The 12,111-nt window shown below is 42.0% G+C and overlaps 1 protein-coding gene across 1 annotated transcript in view; it reads right to left on the bottom strand.

Moving 5' to 3' along the window:
- The window catches only part of SELENOO (selenoprotein O), a 70,709-nt gene extending 58,785 nt beyond the window's left edge, over positions 1 to 11,924 (bottom strand). Inside the window, exon 1 of the mRNA XM_085870313.1 lies at positions 11,401 to 11,924. Coding sequence (XP_085726439.1) covers positions 11,401 to 11,861 — 461 coding nt within the window. The 5' untranslated portion in view covers positions 11,862 to 11,924. The remainder of the gene's footprint in view (positions 1 to 11,400) is intronic.
- Positions 11,925 to 12,111: the final 187 nt, after the last annotated feature.

The raw sequence follows: 12,111 nt of genomic DNA, 5'->3' as shown, positions 1-12,111 counted from the left end.
ACGTCCCATTACTCATTCTTAAAAGGGGTATGAATTAAAGAGGGTCAAATTTGGCCCCTTTTTCCCGAAAATCTGAAAAATCTGAATTTCGGATTTGTCAACTTTATTTTCAGCAAGGATCACATGGATACCACAGTTCATATAGTTTGCATATTTGGGCCCTATGAGATGAAGATGTAAGTGGATACAAGGGGTACGGGGGAAAGGGAGGAATTTGGACCCCTTTAAACCTAAATTATGTGTAGGGGCCCACAGCAACTGCATAATGGTCGATTTTTTTAGTTAAAAAATGGTTGCTGCAACAATTTAATCAAGGGCAACAAAATAATAAATTCTCCCATAAAGTGTTGCTTTCAGTCAACAGAGGGCACATTTGCTGTTGAGTTCACTGAAGTGAAAGTTCATTGTTGTCATTCTATTATTCCATCTTTCAAAATATATCTCATTTACATGACTGATGGATACAATTGCTAGGTAGGTTGGTTTATTAAATCTGTTTCTTCAATCACATATTGAGCTATAGATATACAATGCCATAATAACAGACAAGAAATCAGAAACTTGTGCATGAGCCATGATGCAATAGTCTCTGTGAGTTGAGGGGTCATCTCATTTAGATATAAATTCAGAACTAAGTGAAGTGCAACTAAGGTAACTATCATCATGAAGATGCATCATATGGATAATTTATGTATCTGTGCATTATCATAGAAGTAATTGCCATAAAGACATGTCTTCTGGATGTAAATCATGGGTAATAGCCACTCAATGAACCTTTGAAATGGTCCATTGTAAATCCCTCGAGGGAGTATGAAGTTTTTTTTTTTTTAATGTTTATTGTTAAAAAAAAAAAAAGATTGATTTTCAACTTAAATATAAATAAACATTTTAATTTGTTGAATTTTCTTCTTTCATTCCAGAAAATGGATTCTGCAGCAACTCTAAAACGAAGAAGAAGTGATAGTTTTTCAGTGGAAAAATGCCTACTTTGCCAGAAGGGTGGGAAAGACGGTATACGCAAATGCACTCAAGGTATTCACACCCTGAAGGAAGCTCTAGCAACAAGACTTAAATACAACTGTGACAAGTATATGGACACAATAGACCGTTTGCAAGGTGATGCAGTGGACCTCGTTGATTCGAGTAAACCATTACTGTGGCATAAGAACTGCTTTTCGTCATTCACAAGTTCATTGCACCTTGATCGGCTGAGGAGGAGATTTGAGTCCTCCATGTCCAGTTCAGACAATCCTATTGAAAATTCCGCAAATGTCACATGTGTTGATGTGAAACAATGTGAACCACAAAAACCGCCTTCCGGGCAAAGTTCAATATCGGCTGTACAGTGGGACAGGTGTATATATATATATATATATATATATATATATATATATATATATATATATATATATATATATATATATATATATATATATTGTCAATGTGAATCTAAAGCAAAGGTTCATCAAATATTGACTTTGGAAACATCTGATAGGATCCTGAATGGGGCTAAACGAGACTGTATTCTGAGGTATCGTTTGGCTGGCATATCAGACCTTGTAGATGCAGAAGCTAAGTATCATCTACAGTATCATGCTTCGTTTATGCAGAGTCTGAATAAAACCCAAGCAGCAATCGGTGCAGACAATTTGTCAAGTTACAACCAAGCTTGCTTTAATGCTGCAGTCCAAGAACTGGAGAAAGGGCTTGATGGGAGTAACATATACACTGTAAAAAGCGTGTGGGACAGATATTGTGAACTCATGACTACTACTAGTATTAACACTGTACTCTATCTAGTTCATCTGACAGTAATGCGCTTAGGGCATTCAGAAAGAAATTGGAATCAAGCCCAGGTGACAAGGTAGAGTTTATTACAAATACAAGTAAGAAGGAGTCCCTCTTAATTGTTCCAAGTGTTACCAAGGACTTTATTTTCCAAACTCTGAAAGATACTGCAGTTGATAAAGATACTAAAGACACCGAATGCGCTTTTCAGACATTCTCCTTGATAGGGGAACGTGACAATATTTTGAAAGCTATATACTATGTAAGTTGTAAAGTAAAAATGGATATTAAGAATGGTGTAGGACATATAACATATAGTGGCATTGACAAAGACCACACTGAAGAGGTTGTGCCACAGTCACTGTTCCTCCTTTTGAGTGTGATTCGAGGTGAAAATGAGGAGTGTGACAATCATGATAGAATCCTTAACATAGCACAAGACAGTCTATGCTCAGTCAAAAGGGCGAAAATTAACTCCCAAACACATTGGCTTGGGTGTAACACTCCACCACTTAACGATAAGCAAACAGGTTATTCAGCTTATCCATGAAGCTGGGCACTGTGTTAGTTATGAAGGTGTACAGAGGGTTGATACAAGTATTGCCAAATCTGAGCTGTCCCGATATATGGCCAATGGTAATATGTTGGTTCCATCAAATATAGTGGAAAATCAGTTTGTGCAATTCGCTGCAGACAATATTGTTACGGCTGTGGAAATTCGCAATACACCATAAAGGGTCCTTAGATCAGTTATGACGATAAGTAATTGTGTAGTTAGATTTCTCCACCATTGTTTAAAGGGCTGTGATCCTTTGAGTTAGAAGTTTTTCTTTTCTGTCATTATTTTGGACCAATCATACCCCCACAACATCATTCCCGAACAACTACAACTCAAACACCACCACCTTCGCCTCTTTACCTCCACAACTCCACCACGCAAACATCGCTTCACCGCCATTCTCAAACGACGCCCGCCAACAACCAAACTCCCACCACCTCCGCCTGTCTACCACACGTCGTGCCATGGGCTGTGAATGCGTTCCTTTCGCCTCAAAAAGCGGACCAGGAGTGCTTCACGCCCCCTTTTCATCCGCCCAATCGCTGAGCATCGGGTGGTGTGGCCCCGTCTCCGAACTCGCTGTGATCCAGAAATTTACATAGACGCCCCTCCCCCGGGCTATACAAGCACAAGCACAACGCAGCTCGCGGGGCAGTACGTCGGCAGAAAAGTCAAGAACCAAGTGGGAGCAGTGGAGTGGCAGCGGCAGTGTCGACGGGGCAGTCAAGTCGAGTGCAGTACGTCGGCAGAAAAGTCAAGAACCAAGTAGGAGCAGTGGAGTGGCAGCAGCAGTGTCGGCGGGGCAGTCAAGTCAGCAGTGTCAGCGGGGCAGTCAAGTCGGGGGACGGAGCTCGAAGCCGACGGGAAAGGCAGACGGGGAGCGCCGGAGAGCGCTCGCCGACAACGCCAGGAGCACGAAGCCAGGCGCAGCTACGCTGACATCACAGCTTGCCCGCCATCGCGCCACGAGGGCATGGGTCGGACACTTCGGTCTCGTGGACCTGGCCGCTCATCCAGGTTCCAGGCGCATTCGGCCCACGGGCCCAGTCTGACTCCCTTGTCTATGAGGGGGTCTTTTCTTGTGTTTTCTTTGAATGCGTGTTGTGGTGCCGTGTCTTGTAAAGTAGAAACTGTTTAAGTGCATGTAAATAAACATTGCTTCATTCGGTTGTAACTCTTGCTTGTAAATTGCATTCTTACTGTATGGCTGTGAATACGTGCTTGCCTTGTCTGAGTGCGTAATAAATGTGCTTGTCGAACTGTTCCCCATTTCGTTGCGTCCTTTCCTTTGTTTGAAAGTTCCATCTTGCATCATGGAAGGAATTGGTAGAGAGGTGTAAGCACCCGGTAAATAATCACGTCCGTCAGGGCCGGCGATAACACCTCTCGGTTATTACTGAAGCACGGAACGGACCGCTTAAGCGGTTCGTGTCCTAGGCCGGCCAGCGGCGAGGTACCATCGCCCGTTAACTACCCGCACAGGTACTTAGGTAGGTCGAGTTTGGCGAACAACCCTATCCTGCGCGGGTGGCCGATTGGCACGATAGTGGTGGGGTTGAAAGACCCACCCATGACTAGCTCCTGGTGGTAGTTCCAAGGAGGGTCACGAATGAATTGTCCGTTCCGGTGGGTGACGCGGTCGCGATTTGAGTTACGTGGCCGATCGCACGACGGGCGGACCGAAATTCGTAACAATATAGATATAATTGAAGATGTTCCAGATGGAAAAGGCACATTTCATGCCACACAATGTGCAGCGTTTCAGCATGGTGGAAATAGAGACTCAGTAACTGACACATGTAAGACTATAGGAAAGGAGAGATCACTGGGCATATTACTTCCAAATGATTTCCACGAAGTAATGGATTCTGGTTACTGTGCAAAACAACGTGGCTCCCATTTTTGATGTAGAAATCCAACAAGAATGGTACAAGTCAGAAAACACCATCCTGAACCAAGCCAAGGCAAGGGATATGTCATGGTTACCATGTCGCATGGAAGATCCAGACAAACAGCGTATCCCTGCATGGACAGGATTTAATCATGTTTCCCAGTATGAATCTGACGTTACATGAATAGGACACATTCCAATCCTCCCAGTACCAGCAGATGATATGGACACAATCTACACTGTGATAGCAAGATGCAAGTATATTGCAGAGTTGCTAAACATTTCACATACCATCATGACCTTCGACCAGGCCCTTTACTGCAGAGCAAAGGAACTTGTGTGGTCCAACCAACCAGGTTTTAAGAATGTGATCATATGCCTTGGATCATTTCACACTGCAATGAACTTTATGAAGGCTATTGGGCAGCACATGGAGGGATCTGGTCTGAAGGATATATGGGTGGAGAGTGGAGTGTTTGGAGAAAGCACAACCAATAGCATGCTCACAGGAAAAGCATACAACAAGGCGATTCGAGGTCACAAACTCACTGTGGAAGCATTGTGGCGGGTGCTCTGGCCGAAATTTATCCAAAGGATAGGGGAAAACTCACACATAAAGCAAGTGCAGAAGGCTGCTATAGAGGTTGTGGAACAATTGAAATATCATGATGAGAAGCCCGATCATGATTATGAACACCTTGTCGGTCTCATGTTGGAAATGTTTAAATTAATTGATCAGTTTGACGAAAGTAACGTCAACAAGAAAACGTGTGCTGTGGAGACAGTATATGGATATGGTATTCACACTGTTGGCTTTCATTCGAGCAGACAGAGAAGGAAATTGGAGTCTGCACCTGGAGTCATTTGCAAAGATGTTACCAATGTTCCATCAATACGATCACACAAATTATGCACGTTGGGGCACAATCTACCTTGCGGAGATGCGCAGCCTCCCACAGACGGCACCCATGGTCCACCGCCAATTTGAAAATGGACAATTCTCCATCAAGCGTTCAGAATCGAAGTTTTGTCAGGTTGCAACAGACCAAGCCTTAGAGCACATAAACAAACAGAGTGGCCAAGGTATGTGGAAGATTGTTGGGATCACAAGGATTGATTCTGCAAGGGACAAATGGTGTTTAACTCTGAATGAAAAATCTGCCATATCTGATGCCACATTTAAAATGTTTAACATGGATATTGATGATATAAACAGTGACTGGGGACACCAAGAAGCTGGACCTGCTCGACTTGAACGTGACGAATCTGATATGAAGAAGTTGGTCCATGAACTGGAGCGCTTCCAAGTCTTTGACAGTTTGTCCAATGAACTTGTTGTCATCACCACATCAAATGTGGCACCTGATGATATAGCCAGCACTCTAATCAATGCTGAATCCATGGGAGAGAAGGCCTTGGAGGAGTTTGTCACAGCGCGACTCAAGGAAAAGTCAGAGGACTTTTGTTCAAAAATGAAGCGCCATAAACCAAAAATGCGAGAGAGCATGTACCATGTCAAAGTCCGAGATGGTGGAGGTAAAGAGAAGACCATAAAGGCTGACAGAGATCTTCTAAGAAGACTATTAGTTGCATCTCAGGGTTGTCGGGAAATCGACATAAAAAGCATTTTAGAACATGAATTGAGTCCAGTCCCACTTTCCCTTGCATCTACCAATTTCAAATTAAATAAGGGCAATTCGGCAGACCTAGCTACACTACTGATTGAGGATGTGGATGTAAAGAGGAAGATGGCAAAGAGTGACAAGAAGTCATTTGTAGTAATAGATGGACCAGCACCAATTCAACAAACTGGAAAACCAGATGGTGCAAAGATATTTGGAGACTTGGCTGACACATTCGTAACCAAGGTGTTGAACAATTACAGTGCCACATGTTGTAGAGTAGATGTTTTATTTGACAGATACAATGACTTGTCTATCAAAAGCGGCACAAGGGAACAGCGGACGGGGTCAATTCAACCGATCAGGCGGCGTATTGACAATAGAGAAGTGAAACTTCCCCAAAACTGGAAACAATATATCAGCTCATCTGTCAACAAGGAAAACCTGGCTTCTTTCCTCAGCAACGAGCTGAGGGCCCAGTCTGGCAGGGTTCCTACAAATGGAGAACTGGTCATAGCAGGGGGATTTGAGAACGTGATGGAGACATTCACCACTAGCGAGAGGGACATATCCCATTTATGTGCAAACCATGAAGAAGCGGATACTCGTATTCCGCTCCATGCGAAAGATGCTTTCGAACAAGGATTTGAAAAAATAATTATAAACTGCAAAGACACAGACGTCTTGGTGATGGCCACAGAATTGTTGCCAGGGTCCACTTCAGAAATTTGGATGAGAGCAGGAACACTAAAAAACCAAAAAAAAAAACATTCCAGTTCACTTGATAGATATTCCATCAGAAGTGAAGCAGAACCTGATCCCATTCCATGCCCTCACAGGGTGCGATTCCATGAGCCAGTTCTAAGGGAAAGGTAAAAAGAGTGCCTGGAAGGTCTTCCTGCAATACCCATCTTGCTTAGTGGCTTGGGAGAGCACGAACGTTCTGAAATGACATTTGGTGAAGTTGAAAAGTTTGTGTGCATTTTGTATACAGGGAATGACAACATGGAACATATCAATGAAGTGAGACACCACTTTTTCGTCAAGGGAAGAAAGTCACTTGAATCCCTTCCTCCTACTAAGGATGCCCTTAAACATCATGTTGAAAGAGCAAATTATCAAAGCTGTGTCTGGAGGCAAGCACTTGAACCCAAACAAGTGCTCCCCGATACAATAACTATAGGCTGGAAAAAGGAAGGGAACACATTGAAGCCAATCCTTACGACACTGGAATCTGTACCAGAGAAATGTCTGCAACTCGTTACATGTCAATGCCGAGGTGGTTGCACAGGTCGATGTGGATGTGCTGCTAATGGTATACCTTGTATTGCTAGCTGTTTCTGTGGTGGAGTGTGTCACAACTCAAACAACCATGTGGATGAGGACAGCAGCTAGTTATTCCATGGAGGTATACCTCCATGGTTATTCATGTAGTAGTACTTCTTGCACATTCATGTAGGCCAGTACGCCTACCTACAAATGCCTAACATTTTACCACAGGTACTGCACATGTAGTGTGCTGCTGGACCCTTCAGTTCGACTATCCAATCATTTGAATCATAGTTAATTAGTCCGTATTGACATAATGCACTAATTTCACAATACATGTAGGTACTTGTCAGATCCTATCAAGGCATTTGACTAAAATTAAGTAATTTAGGATTCAAGGGGTCCAAATTCCTCCCATTTGCCCGTACCCCTTGTATCCACTTACATCTTCATCTCATAGGGTCCAAATATGCAAACTATATGAACTGTGGTATCCATGTGATCATTACTGAAAATAAAGTTGACAAACCCGAAATTCGGATTTTTCAGATTTTTGGGGAAAAATGGGAAAAAGGGCTTACATTGACCCTCTTTAATTCATACCCCCTTTTAAGACTGAGTAATGGGAGTTTTTTTCAGAAAACTGCCCACATATGTCTACTTTAAAACAATATTTGTTTTAAAGATCTATATTGAATATTAATATTTATTCTGGGGTTTAAACGAAGCAGTAGCCTAAATTTAGGGGTTTTAAGGGTCACATGACGTTTTGGACCCTGGAGCCCTTAATAATCACCCCATTGAAATGTTTTTACTATCAACTTGTAGCTAATATTTGTAGCTACAAGATAAGTGGTCATTTGCTGCTTTGTGACTATTGGCTAATGAGTAATGAGCAATAATGTAAACCTTCACCCCACATTTTGGACAATTTTCCAAATTGTGTTTTTTGGGAAAAGGGTTAATTTAAGACCCTTTTCGGAAAAAATCTGGGGTGGCATCCACCGGGTCCAAAGCACCACCCCCATGGCCTAACTATCCATGGTGGATGCCAGCTTCTAATATGAAATGATTTTAAAATGTTATCCAGGCCTCTTTTTTCACTTCGCCTCCCTACTATGACCTCTCAATGGGGAAGAGGGGTGATTTTTCGTGACATCATCAGTGAAGTGGTATCCTGGTGAAAATTCGTCAAGTAGAACGCTGCATATGAAAAAATCTGAAATTTCTTTAGCCTCATCAACACAACAATTCCCGGTAGAAAAAAGAAATCATAGGTGACTTGGTTCGGCAGCCATCTTGTTTTGAAGTCAAAAAAAAAAAAAAAAAAAAAATCTCCATAACGGTTGGACAGATTGAGGTGAAACTTTACACACACATTCCCCATGATGTCCTTTTTCAAGTTTGTTAATTTCTTATTGACATGTCACATGGTTTGGCAGCCATGTTGGATTGAAGGATAAATATTAATTAATGTTTACTCTGGAACCGCTGCTTCTATATATGCGAAACTTCACAATTATAATCTTGCCGACATGTGAAACGTGGCTTTAAAATTTCAACCCGATCAACCACACGGTTTGGCAGCCAGAGTTATTTAATTATTTAAATCTGAGAACTTTGAGTTTTTTTTCCAGAAGGCTTACTTGGCTGCACCTGAATGCGTTTGAGGGTCCAGGAATAGCAATTCAATTGATACTGACAATGTCCCCAGGAAAAAGGGATAACTGCATACATAACTTGAGGGGGAGCACTCGGGAGAGTGCAAAACCTCCGCCACCAATACTGCTGGGTCACTCAAGTGAACCTTATATCTTATTCATTAAATATGTCAACAGTGCTGACAGTTATAGTTCTTTTCTCCAACATTTTTTTTTTTGGGGGGGGGGGGGTTGGAAATCACTTAAAACATGTAAAAATGCAAAAAAAAAAAAAAAAAATTTGAAATTTTGTTGAAAAAAAAGTTGCAAAAAAATTTTTTTTCTTTAACAATTTTTTTTTGGGGGGGTTGGAAATCACTTAAAGCATGTAGAAATGCAAAAAAAAAATTTTTTTCTTTTTTTGAGGGGGTTTGGAAATCACTTAAAACATGTAAAAATGCAAAAAAAAAAAAATTTTTCGAAATTTTTTTGGGGGGGTTGGAAATCACTTAAAACATGTAGAAATGCAAAAAAAAAAAATTCTCTATTTTTTTGGGGGGGTAATTTTTGGGGGGTTGGAAATCACTTAAAACATGTAGAAATACAAAAAAAAATTCCTTTTTTGGGGAATTTTTTCTCAAACTATTTTTGGGGGTTGGAAATCACTTAAAACACGTAGAAATGCAAAAAAAAAATTTCTCTATTTTTTTGGGGGGGGTAATTTTTTGGGGGGTTGGAAATCACTTAAAACATGTAGAAATGCAAAAAAATTCCCTAACAATTTTTTTTTTGGGGGGGGGTTGGAAATCACTTAAAACATGTAGAAATACAAAAAAATTCCTATTTTTGGGGGGGGGTAAAAAAAAAATTGTTGGGGGGGGGGGGAGTTGGAAATCACTTAAAACATGTAGAAATGCAAAAAAAAAAAATTTTCTCTAACAACTTTTTTTGGGGGGGGGGGGGGGAGGACCAAGTCCAAAATTTTAATGGCATGATCCTTGGACCATACCTAACCCCCCCACCAAGTTTCGTCGAAATCCGTCGAGGAGTTTTTCCGTAATACTGTTCACAAACAAACAAACAAACAAACAGAAAGGGGTGAAAACAGTAACCTCCATCCATCTTCGAAGATGGTGGAGGTTAATAACTAGATTGAACACTTGGTGCGATCCAGTTCGTAACTCGTCTGTCCCACACTGTCCCGAAGCAAGGCTGCATTTGTGTCACTATTAAATAATGTTTTCTCTGGAACCACTTATCCTATCGAAGGGAAACTTTGCGACTATCATAAAAGTCTCACACTTTATCAACGGCAGACGTCTGGGCGGCATCACTGCCAGCAGTTATAAAGTGGCAGTTCTAGTTTTTTTATATCCTCATGGAGGATCTCTAAGTCTTACTCATGTTGTTGGTCTTGTGGACTTTTTTGTTTCACAGCCTACACTTTTCATCGAAACCTGGCATATATATATATATATATATATATATATATATATATATATATATATATATATATATATATATATATATATATATATATATATATATATATATATATATATATATATATATGTAAAAAATACCTGCGCAGACAGTAACGATTTCCGAATTTGAAAATTCCTCCTAGAAAAAAAGGTTATGACGTCAAAATATCTCCGCGAATGGAAATCACCTAAAAAATTATCTCTGAAACTCGGCAAGCTTTTTTGAATTCTGTTTGCGGTAATCGAACAGAGCATTAGCAGAGATGAATTACTGCACATACAATACATCACTATGACGTCATATCAATTTTTATGATGTCGTTCCTATTTTTTGACATTTGTTGTTTCACAACCCAGAGTTTTCATCGGATGTTCGTGAAACTTGCCATGTATATGCAAAAAGTCCACGCACAGGCAGTAACCATCTCCGATTTTGGAAATTCTGCCTAAAAAAAAGTTGACGTCATGATATCGCCGCTAATGGAAATCGCCTACACCATTATCTCCGAAACTAGGCAAGCTGTTTGAATTTTGTTGTGGGAATCAAGCCGCGCATTAGCACAGATAACTTATCGCAAACCTGAAAAATCACAATGACGTCATATTCGTTTTTATGACGTCATCATTAAGAGGGCGAGGATCTTGGCTCATTCGAGCTTGTTTTAAACGCTTCTGCACACCGCCCTTGAAGCTCGGTTTGCAAGTCACCATCTACAATTCCAAAAGATGAGACGTAATTACTCTTTGATGAAAAATCTTTTTCGACTTTCCGTAGTCCTGAAAAAAAAAAAAATAGACCGTGGTGAACACACACACACACAGTCTTGTTAAAAGCTTGCCCTTTAAACCATACTCAAATCATCCGTATGAAGAGGGACAAACAGACAAACGCATTAACGTCTTAAGATGGTCAACTGAGCAACTTTTGGAAAGTGAGAGCCGAGTTAAACCTGGAATGTAAACCTAGTGTTGGCTTAACAGTTAAGGTGGTTGGCTTAAGAACTCAAGGTCTTGAATTCGAGCCCCTGTCATCCATTGAATTAACACCGGGTGGGGTTGACTCCGTTTCCGAGGTAGGCGAAATGAGCACCAGCGTACCGGTACCAGGGAGGCAGCAAATAAAGAAACACCAAAACGGTCCTAATACCTGGAGTACGGTGTCGGTCCAGCGCCCTTGATTTGCAGCTCCCAGCGGTCTCCCTGCGGTCCCAGCACTTCACCCAAGTACATGGCGGCGCCATCTCCCAGTTGCCCGGCGAAGTTCCCGAACTGGTGTCCGCAATAGCAATGAGCCGCGGCCTCGGTCCCAGGGAGCAGCCGGTTCCCACACAAGATTTCCGCGGCGATCTCCCGCTCTGACTGCGCCGGATCGAGTCCCAACAAGCGCAAGGCCGGCGCAGAGGCGGCGACGATTCGCGGAGCAGATACTGGGCTCGGACTGACTCGAGAGAAACACGCTCCGGGGACCTGCCTCGACCCTGGTGCTCGGTTCGTGTCCACGGGCAGGCGACGCAGCGCCAGGTTATCGAAGCTCAGAGACTCGAACGCCATGTCCCGACGAATGCTTCGCACGGACGTCGAGTGGATCAGCCGCCGCACGACGGACATCGGATAAAAAACCACGCGGCAACGCCTCGACCATGACCGGAAGTCACCGATGGCGATTTCGGTGCAGATGGTCTTCGTCAAGTTATTGCTTCACGGACCGTGTAACAGCGATTGTGTCGATATATTTTTTTTACCAAACGCTTCTCTGTTTTGGTAAAGTTAATTATGTAATCGTGAAAAATAATTACGAAAAATTATCACAACACTCCATGTAAACAATTACTCTTACCATACACAGCTCGAATGGCAA

Source organism: Eptatretus burgeri, chromosome 2, assembly GCF_056783735.1.
Source record: "Eptatretus burgeri isolate ZD-2024b chromosome 2, Ebu_testis_v1, whole genome shotgun sequence".
NCBI classification, from domain to species: domain Eukaryota; kingdom Metazoa; phylum Chordata; class Myxini; order Myxiniformes; family Myxinidae; genus Eptatretus; species Eptatretus burgeri.
The sequence above is the reverse complement of the archived record's forward strand: the minus strand, read 5'-3'. Positions and strand labels throughout refer to the sequence as shown.